Source organism: Egretta garzetta, unplaced genomic scaffold, assembly GCF_000687185.1.
Source record: "Egretta garzetta isolate BGI_Z169 unplaced genomic scaffold, ASM68718v1 scaffold744, whole genome shotgun sequence".
Taxonomy (NCBI): domain Eukaryota; kingdom Metazoa; phylum Chordata; class Aves; order Pelecaniformes; family Ardeidae; genus Egretta; species Egretta garzetta.
This window is the reverse complement of record NW_009259482.1, coordinates 190,253-201,058: the sequence shown is the minus strand read 5'-3', so window position 1 is coordinate 201,058 and position 10,806 is coordinate 190,253. Positions and strand designations below refer to the sequence as shown.

Sequence of the window (10,806 nt, the reverse complement as noted above, 5' to 3'; positions counted from 1 at the left end):
GATAACACACCGATGATTTAGTTGTTGCTGAGCAGGGCTTACACCAGTCAAGGGCTTCTCAGCTTCTCTACCTACTGAGAAGTCTGGAGATGCACAAGAAGCTGGGAGGGGGCACAGCTGGGACAGCTGACCCCAACCGGCCAAAGGGGTACTCCAGACCATATGACGTCATGCTCAGTATATAAACTAGGGGAAAGCTGGATGGGGGGCTGCTGCTCAGGGTCTGGCTGGACATCCATCTACAGGTGGTAAGCTATTGCATCATGTATCACTTGCTTTGTATAGTAGTAGTATTATTACTATTTTATTTCAATTAGTAAATTGTTCTTAACTCATGAGTTTGGTTGTTGGTTTTTTTCACTTTTACTCTTGCGATTCTCCCCCATCCCACTGCAGGGGGAGTGAGCGAGAGGCTGGGTGGGGCTCAGTTGCTGGCTGGGACTTAATCCACAGCAGTCCTTTTTGGTGCCCAACATGGGATTCAAAGGGTTCGAGATAATAACAGATTAACCAGAGTGTATTAAGGAATTTATATCTGTTAACAGTTGTGGGTCATGATATTGGTGCATCTGTTCTCAATATTAGTTTATCTGATCTGCACCATGCTTTTTTTTTGCTGTACATGTTAAAGATTGGTGTTGGGTTTTGCAGTTTTCTGTGCTCTGCAGTAATTAGTGATGTTTTGCCTGGAAGATTTTTTTATTAAAACACTGGCCTTGAGTTTAAGCTGGTATTTGAGCTTTGTACTGAAACCATTACTGTACCTCGGGTACCACCTCGTGGAAACAATTAGCAATTACACTTCTTCCTCTCAGAAGTTTTTTTTTAACAAAGGAAATACAGAATGGCACCTTTGCTACCTTCTTCTATGATGTTTCCTCCTTCGTTACAATAGCTTTTCAGGATCTTGAACATCCTTAGGTAATTAAGATACTTCTACTGGTATTTCTTGGGAATGTTGTTTCAGTTTTGTCTAAGGTTAATAAGCAATCTAAGAACATCATCCAGAGATCTGCCACAAGGCTGGGTAGCTATGAGCGGCAGGGGGTGTGGGATAGCATGGGCAAACACCTAGGATGGTGGGCACCTCCAGTGTTTTGGAAGCTCACCCCTGAACAAGTACAGAACCCTGAAAAAGTTAGTAGAATATTTGGAAAAAGTGTGCTGTCACCCTGGCAATTCTAGGGAGACACAAATCTCTGCAGCATGCTGGGGCCTGGCCCATGCCCACTGAACCCTGTACTGAGTACCCTCAAGGGGAAGAGAAGATCTCTGGATCTGATGACAAAATGGCAGGCGCTGTGGTTACCTCCATCCCCCACAACAGGCACTGCGGCTGAACCAGGGAACCAAGCCGTGCCGGTATGTGTCGCCCCTACGCTCAAGAAGCAATCTTGGAAGCAAAAGTCAGCTCGTTTAGTAAGGAATGATGAAAAAGCAGGACCAGCATGAGAAGAGGGGGAAGGGGAAGAACTCATAAACAAGGCACTAACCACCCAATCCCTAAGTGAACTGCGAGATATGCGGAAGGATTTCAGCCATCCCCCAGGCGAGCACATTCTCACCTGGCTGCTCCAATGCTGGGCTAACAGGGCCAGTAGCCTGGAATTAGAGGGTAGGAAAGCCAAGCAGCTGGAATCCCTTTCTAGGGAAAGGGGCACTGACAAAGCAATTCAAAAAGGGGCACAAGCCCTCAGCCTCTGGAAGCAAGCCCTGTCAGGCATGAAGGAAAGGTATCCCTTCAAGGAAGATGTTTTATGTCACATAGACAAGTGGACCACCACCTAGAGACATATCCAGTACCTGAGGCAATTAGCGCCATTGGAGATGATTTATGATGACCTGGACAAGAAGCAGTTATCCAAAGATCCAGATGAAGTCCAGTGCACACAACTTGTATGGACCATCATCATACACCAACTCATTAGCAGTACTGACATGGAAAGATGGAGAGGGACCAATAGTGTATGAATTAGCTGGCCAACTCCAGCAATAGGAAGAAAATCTCTCTTCCTCCCTCACCTCAGCTGTGGAGAAACTGTCCCAGAAGGTCCAGCAACTCAAAGAGGGTATGTCCTACTCCCCACCCATATAGACCAGTATCTCAGCTATTAGGAGTAAGCATTCCTCTGCTCGAGAGAGAGGATATAGAGGGTACACATCACGGGCCACCTGTGATTTTATGTGCATGACCAGGGAGAAGACATGAAGAAGTGGGATGGAAAAATCTACCTCAACCCTAAAGGTACGGGTATGTGAGTTGCAAGGAAAAACAATAACAAAAGACAGTTCTTCCAGGAAACTTGCTGCTCCAGTTCCCAGTGGGCAGCTCCCCAGAGAGAGCAGAAGGGCTGGTCTTACTTCTGATCTTAATGAAGAGACTTCTGACTTGTAAATACAAGGAGGGAGTAACAAGTACTACGACCAGGACTAGAGGGGCCCTGCCTCCAGCCAGGTGGAGGAAAGGGACAACTGGGTGTACTGGACTGTGTGGATTTGATGGCCTGGCACATCAGACCCACAGGAGTACAAAGCTCCAGTGGACACCGATGCACAGTGTACCCTAATGCCATCAAGCTACACAGGGGCAGAACCCACCTGTATTTCTGGAGTAATAGCCAACAGGAGTAACAGTATTGGAGGCCAAAGTGAGCCTAACTGGGAATGAGTGGCTAAAGCACCCTGTTGTGACTGGCCCCAAGGCTCCATGCATCCTTGGTATAGATTGCCTCAGGAGAGGGTATTTCAAGGACCCAAAAGGGTACCAGTGGGCTTTTGGGATAGCTGCCTTAGCAATGGAAGAGATTAAATGGCTGTCTACCCTGCCTGGTCTCTCAGAGGACCCTCTTGTTGTAGGGTTGCTGAGGGTTGAAGAACAGGTGCTGAACCACCACCACCCTCTAACAGTCCCATATGGCCAGTGAGAAGGTCTAATGGAGAGCAGACACTGATAGTAGACTATCGTGGCCTGAATGAAGTCACACCACTGCTGAGTGCTGCCATGCCAGACAGGCTAGAATATGAACTGGAGTCAAAGGCAGCTAAGTGCTGCCACAGCCGATATCACTATCAAGGGTGCTCAGTTGCCAGCTGTGATTAAACCACAACAGTGTCTTAGAGGGTCACTTCCCAGGGAGTCGTGCTGTTGACTGGCAGGGTTTCTGCTCCTGGCCCAGCCATTTGTACGTACTCACCTGGTCCCCACTACTCTCATAGCACTTCCCTCCCTATGGTTAAGCAGGGTATTCTACTGGAAAAATAGGCTAGTGAAGCAAGTCATGCATCCAGCTCTGAACAAGGTGAGATTCAGTCAGCCTACCTACAAATGCCTAGATAAAAAGTGGGCAGTAGTTCCAAGACTAGGAACTGAAGTCACTCACCACTGTCAGCTGCATATTAGACATGAATCGTTGATATTGCTCAGATAAGCATCCCCAGGCAGAGTACCTCTGTTCTACCTATGCCTTGTTATGCATAGTCACAAAGAAGAGACCACGTGATGTTATGCCTCAACATGTGGGAAGTCATTTCTTGCAGTGGTTCATGGATCAAACAACTCCAAGATTCCAGCCTTGAAGCCTTGGGGAAGGGAAGCAGCATTCTTCAATGTCCATTGAGAGAACTGTTGCAATGGTAACTGACATTTAAACTAATTTAAAAATTAAAAATACACCATCAAGCTTCTCATTCCTCCAAATTAACATAACGCCAAATAAAACAAAAGCAGCATTTTTTCTAAGTACGACAAGACGGAGCTTTAGCCGAACTGATTTACAGCTTCACTGGTAACGATACAAGAGGAAGAAAACCCAAGTCTGATAAAAGAAAAAAAATACACCACTGGGGCTCGCCTATACATTCTGATCTTTATCATCAAACATTGGTTCTCATTTTGAGTGATGTGACTAAGATATTAGCTATCACAGCAAAAAAGGGTATCACCAGGCTGATGAGCAGCATTACAGACTCGTCTAAGAAAGATTACAGACTTGAGATGTGGGATTTGGAATACCCACTTCATATTTTATTGAAATTGCTGAATACTTTATATTACACTATTTTGATTCAAAATGGAGTTTTATAAAAAGAAACCATTGTTGAAACTGAGTAAGCCAGCCAAAAGGAACAACGAAAAGTTTCAAAAAAATCTGACCAATGCATGTACTTGCACAATGCTTTGAAACCCTATCATTGCCAGTACTTTAATTTAGGAAACACCTGCAGAAGAGCAAGACTGCTAGAGGAAATTTGACTTGCATTCATTGCCAGCAGCTTCTCAAATCAATGACTGTGGCCAGGAGCACAGCGTAAGAGCTAGAACTTAGGCTATCAGAAAACATTAGCCCAAATTTTTTTTCTCTTGTAATTAGTACCAGAGAGAGGTATTGTGCCAACTAGGGCTCCTCTAGTTGTTGGGCTTTTCTTGGTGATGAAAAACTGGGCAGTGCAGATTGTATTATAGGAATTGTGCCTCTATGTCCTTGAAAACTCTGGTTCTCTGTGCAGTCAACCTAGTCAAGCCATAATATAGGAAAAAAAAAAAATCTTTGGGTGCTTGTCAGCTGCTTAGGCAAATACTGATGAAGTCAGTCATATGACCAGTACCAAAAAAATATCATGCAAAGAACAGCAACCATTTCAGGCTAAAGCTATACAGAGTTGTACCTTTCAGTCAATACCTTTGAACCAATGATCTGTTTAAATTAGAATGGATATTTAAATTTACAGGATAAATTAGACCAGTTCCAAAATTTACATCAAATCATCCCAACACACAAAAATTACATTTTTCCTTGTCTTACGATGGGTGAACCCATAGAATAATACCCTGCCGGCAGGAAGAACATGTTGCTATTAAGCAAACCTGAGTAGTGAGGATCAATAAATACAAGGAGTTAAATGCTAGTAGTCAGGTAACTTGAGTCTCAGGAGCCAGGGGCTTCATTGAGCCTTAATCCTTTCCTTTCAAAGGTTTCTCTTTTTTAAGCAAGCATTTAACATCTATGCTGTGGCTTTAAAAAAAAAAAAAAAAAAAAAAACACCCACCCAAAAAAAACCCCACAAAAAAAAAAAAAACAAAAAACCAAAACCTGTCCTGGCTAGAGAGAGTCAACACAACTCAGCCAACTGGATGTTAGAAATCCAGTCATTACTGAACAGATCATTGTAAACAACCAAGAAATCTTTCTCTTCTTCCCTTTTCAATGGTTTCTTGTTAAAGGCAAAATTCAGAAAAATCTTTCAGGCTGAAGTCCTCGTATTTGGTTGGAAATGTTGTCCTGTTATATATATTCTCTCTATATATATTTGATTAGGCACAAGAGGGGTTATTAAACATTCAACAAGTCCTCATCACTATCATCATGAAACGATACTGTGTTTGTAGAGTTCTGTGCCTGCTGCTGGCCTGGCCTGGCTTTTGCTTTCCTTTCCTTTCCTCCATTCAGCAAATAAGCTTTGTCATCGCTTCCAAGACTGGGTGGTTTCTTTTGTGGGTGCTTGCTCTTATCTAGTCCTCTTCCTGTCTGAATCTTTACATCTGGAATGGTTAACACTTCATCCTCACTGTCCAGGTCATCCACATGGAGAGAGGTAAAGGCTTCAGATGTAACAGACTTGGTAGTAATGTGACCATTCTCCTGCCCTCCTTTTGCTGTTCTTTGATTTGGTGCCGCAATTTCCTCCATAAGCCACTCTGTTTCATTCTCATTAGCTTCTTCTTCACTGTTTATCTGCAAGAAAAAAAGAAAAAAAAAGAAAAAAAAAAAAAGAGGAGACTGTGTATACCACTCTAGATACTGCCACATGCCAATTGTCAGACCCCACACCACACATGGGTTTAACTTAGTCCTAAGATAGTAATACTGCAATAGCATGCTGTTACTATCTCTTCTCATTGCGTCTGAAACAGACTTCTTTCTCTTCCTGTACATTTATATGTTATGTTCAGCTTGGGGTTGTTCAGCCTGGATCAGAGAAGGCTGCAGGGAGACCTTATTGCAGCCTTTCCATACTTAAAGGGGCCCTATAGGAAAGAAGGGGACAATCTTCTTAGTAGGGCCAGCTGTGACAGGACAAGGGGCAATAGCTTTAAACTAAAACGGGGTAAATTTATACTGGATATAAGGAATAAATTCTTTACAATGAGGGTGGTGAAACACTGGTATGGGTTGCTCAGAGAGGTGGTGGAGGCCCCATCCCTGGAAACATTCAAGGCCAGGGTGGCCGGGGCTCTGAGCGACCTGACTGAGTTAAAGGTGTCCCTGCTCACTGCAGGGAGCTTGAGCTAGATGACCTCTACATGTCCCTTCCAACCCAAAACATTCTATGATTCTATTTGGCCATTTATGGACTTCTCTGCATTTCTTCAACTCTTATCTTCCTTTCCCATTTCACAATATAAATGTAGGTATCTCAGCTATGTGGCTTTCCTGAAGCCACAGAGCATGGTTTCCATGCACTGAAGGAACTAGGAATTAAGGGGGTTTATTTATTATTAAGAGCTTCATATTAAGAAAACTTGACAAGAAAAATCTCAGATTTTGCCACTGTATTACCTTTGTGTATTTGTAGGAAACACCGGATGTTCTTCTGCAGCAGTTCGTTATCTTGTTTATTACGATTTCCCTAAAGAAGGGGAAGAATATGACATTAGGGAGACTGTATCCCCCTTATTAGCCCTCACTTTTCTTTCACTGGGTTTTTACCATCAACATAAAGCATTTCATCAAGCAAGCTGCAAGCTGTCACACAGTGACACTTGACCCTGAACCACTCTAACAAAATTCAGTCCATGATGATGTACACCTTCTCCCTTACCACAGCTTCAGGGTGACTGTTGTGAAACAGCTCTGGCCTTTATATATAAACGGGAAAAAAAACCAAACTTGTCTGGAAAGCAGAGAATCAGCAAGACTTGCACTTGTTCCTTGCTGCTGTTGTATGGTTCCAGCTTGACACCATAAAAGGAGAGGGATATCAAATACTAAGAATATTGTTGCATTGTTTTATCTTCCTTAATTAGCAGTTGTCCACAATAGAAACTAGCCCAATTCAATTGCATACCCTCAATTGTGTGCCCTCTTTACATGGACCTTCAGACAAGGAATTTGAAAATTAGCAGCAGTTTGACAGTTGATGCTGCCAACTGAAAAAAGAATGCAAGTCTCTGAAGTTCACTACTTCCCTTTCACTGAGGAAACCAGGTCCTACCAAAGAAACTTCTAAAGCCTCCCAATCACTTCTTACCTCCTCTCTTTTTTGTAGAACAGCAAGATTATTAGGCATGCAGTAAGAACAACCAGGAGGACACTCAGCACAGCGCCAACAGCCTGACTTCTCCTTGAAAGGCCTTTATGTACTTGGGCCTCCTGATCAGTCTGGTGCTCACTGCTTCCTGGATCATTGGTTGATCTAAGAACATAAATTGGAAAGAGAAGGATGAGTAAGATCTATTGACCATTTGCATCAAACCACATTAGAAACAACAGAATCAAAGAAATTAAACACACCGTGCCATCCTGCCAGTCCTACCTAACAGCTATAAAGAATTGAATTCAGGGGGGTTTATTCCAAGTAAAAATTACTGGGGGGAACGACACACGACAAGTATGGATTGTGCCTTCATCCTGATATGCTTTCAAACAGTGCATAAAGCTGATTACAGTCAAGACTGAAGTGCATGATTAGGCACTCTAGAGCACACACAGCAGCAGCTATCCACACAAAGCCGCTATTTTAGAACAAAACCTGCATCTGAGCAAGCTACAGAAACTACAGCAGTTATTTACCTTCCAGGTGACTATGACACTACACAGACCTCAATAGCTGATTGCCTGTTTAAACCAGAATAAACAGTTTCCCCTGTGTTTTCAAGCTAGCAGCCAGAAAGTGAATGGTCCTAGTAGCCGTCACTCCTTTCTTCGCAGTGAGGCTGCCTACATGTCAAGAATGCCGGTAAGCACCTAGATACAGTCACTCTGCTTTTAAGACTGTCACCTCATTACTCCTTTTTGGATCTGTACATAAGCTGATTATAATTCATTGCAGAAATACCTCATTATTCCTCCAGTATCTGTAATGACTTTCACTCCAGCCTAAAGAAGTAGGCAGATAGAGAGGAAGGCCAGTCTTTACCGTGGCTTTAAAGTTTTCTGGACAGCAAGGCAAGGAGGACAAAAAACCTTACCCAAATACTAGTTACTCCTCTCAGAAACATGAAACAACATTTCTGTTACCTACAGTAGGTTTTACTTAGTGAGAACAACAATATTAATTCCACCATGCCTCTCCATTTCCCACGCAAACAAGTAACTTTAGGTCCAGATCAACTCAGCAAGCTTTTATTTAGTGGTCATGTGCCAAATGTTACGTACATGAACACCAATTACATCTACCCATGAGTCTACAGCTTTTTTAGCTTTTTGGTTTTTTCACAATCGCCATGATGAATGAATACAAAAAAACCCTTTAGCTGAGAAGTGCTGACAAGAGCTGCTTTCAGAAAATGGTTAACTACTCACATTAATGGACACACAGCAGACGTATACCAGGTAAATAAATACTGGCAATCTGCTGTCTCATGAAGGAATTCAGGGATGCCTTCCTTTACTTGTGGACTGCAGTGGAAGAAAATGGTTGAAGACACAGACTTTGATTTATCTTTACCACATCTGGAGTCTGATGAAAATATGACATCCAAGTCATCATCTACAACAAGAAGAAAATCTTATAGTTTACTACTTTCTTGAGAACACTATTAACTCTAGACCCTGGAAAGTTATATGTTTGTTCTGCAGTAGCAGCTTACACTTTGCAGTATCTGCAGGTGAGCTTATACTTTTACGTGGCTGATCCCATCAGTTTCTATGGAACAGTAGGCTAAGCTCTTCACAAGAAAACGTAGCTGGATAAAGGAGATCATTACTTATGCAGCACAAGCACAGAGGAAAACAGGAGACTAAGTCTTCTATCTCGCATTGTTTCTACCAAAGTCTACCAACAAGTGTCAAGCCCAAACCACATTTGCAACTGAGCTTACACAATAAGGAAAAAGCAACCTAAATTCTGCTAGAGAGACTCTGGATACCCTTACAGAAATGGATTAGCACAGATGATGTGAAACAGGAACCATTTTCTGACGAAGCAATTCACACAGAGCATTAAGCAGTTCTGGCTAGTGAGCAAGTACTTACCCTCAACATAATATTTAGCTTTTCTGGCAGAACCAATTCTCCGAAAGCGACGTTCATTAGTTTTAACCTGGCAGATGTTTGCTCCAGAGCATTCTGGGAAACTGGAGTTTCTTATACCAGAAAGTTGAATTTCATACACATATTTATCACCATTTGTCCGTATGTCACCAGAAGCTGTGTACAACCTGAGGAAACAGAGGGCAGGTCTATCCTTAAGGCTAAACTCTCAGATTCAGTTATTCCCAAGATATAAGACTGGCACTGATGTTAAATGTAGTAGTTTATAAGAGATTCTGGACCAGAGTTATGTGCAACATGTAGTACAGTCAATCTAACTGCTGGTCTTCCTCTCCCTCTCCCGATTTCAGTCATACTTGACCATTCCTCCAGAGCTGTCCTTCCTCATTTCTAGGGCTTCTGAAGCATGGCTTCCTACTCCCATTTGGATCATGTGAGCAGGAAAAAAGGTGCTATGTAGGTGAAAAAAAAATCAAGTTCTCTGGCATTGAACCAATGCCTACACGCTATGAAGAGAGCAATAACCTGCAATAAAGAGATCTAACATCAAGGTACGTGCTTTAGACTAGTCTTGAGTACACCTGGACATGCTCAAAGCTATAAGCCCAGCTGTGAGCTTCACTATTAATCAGGCCATTAAGTCAGCCATTGGTACTAGTTGAATTCACTGTTATTTCCACTAGACAGCTAAGAACAGTTAAAGCAATGTAGAACATTCACACCAAGCTCTCTTTTCTTGCAGTACAGTTCTACAGGACTAAGATGTTGTGGTTTTTGGTTGCTGTTGGAGTTTTGTTGTTTTGGAAGGGTTTTGTTTGTTTTTTTTACTTACTTGTAATAAACATCCCCTAAAGAGAAGTTGTTCCCAGTTACAGGGTTAATAACTGTTCCATTCACCACCTCCACCTCCTGCTGCTTCACAGCACATGCTGCACGTGTGTCCCAAGTGATGTAGTAAGCACAGTTTTCTTCATCAATCCTATCAAATAACAGACAGAACTCATCATTCCAGGGAACAGTAACAAGTGCTTAGTATCTTGAAAAAGGGAAGACAACACACAGGTGCTAACCCATGCATGAGAACGTCCTGCCTAAGCACCATGCCAAGAGTAAGCTAAAAGAGCCAAGTAGCATTCAAAAAAAAAAAAAAAAAAAAAATCTACTTGAAGAGTTGCACTGCACTTTTCTGCAGCTCCAAGATCTAAAAAGACCTGGCTGCACTTGAACTTCCTACTTCAAAAGTTCCAGAAGTCACACAGGATATCAGAGGGTTTTATCAAAATATTTTAGCTAACAAGTCAGGCTGGTCTTGGCAGGTTTAACATGCTGCACATTATTTAACTAGGACAAGGAGAATAAGCTAAGTCAGATTTTGCTGCCTAGTTCTTTGACTCATACAGACCATCTTGCTGCATCTCCCAACTGCACAAACAGTATACCAATAACCAAAACAAGACTGAGCAAAAAGCTATCAAGCTTTCTTAGTATTTGTGATCATACATATATACCTCACTTTGGACAGCTTCTAGTTAAATAATCTGTATTGAGGCCACAGTAAACCACGTTTCATTAGCTCAATCACTTATCTACAGTA

At 42.4% G+C, this 10,806-nt stretch overlaps 1 protein-coding gene across 2 annotated transcripts in view; it reads right to left on the bottom strand.

Annotated features, from left to right (window-relative positions):
* Positions 1-4,501: 4,501 nt before the first annotated feature.
* Positions 4,502-10,806, bottom strand: part of IGF2R (insulin like growth factor 2 receptor) — a 60,599-nt gene continuing 54,294 nt past the window's right edge. For both annotated transcript variants that reach the window (XM_035892753.1, XM_035892751.1), the window contains 6 exons: positions 10,045-10,191; positions 9,195-9,379; positions 8,523-8,709; positions 7,249-7,413; positions 6,558-6,627; positions 4,502-5,732 (listed from right to left, as the gene is read on the bottom strand). In XM_035892753.1, the coding sequence (XP_035748646.1) occupies positions 5,331-5,732; positions 6,558-6,627; positions 7,249-7,413; positions 8,523-8,709; positions 9,195-9,379; positions 10,045-10,191 (1,156 nt within the window). In that variant the 3' untranslated portion in view covers positions 4,502-5,330. The remainder of the gene's footprint in view (positions 5,733-6,557; positions 6,628-7,248; positions 7,414-8,522; positions 8,710-9,194; positions 9,380-10,044; positions 10,192-10,806) is intronic.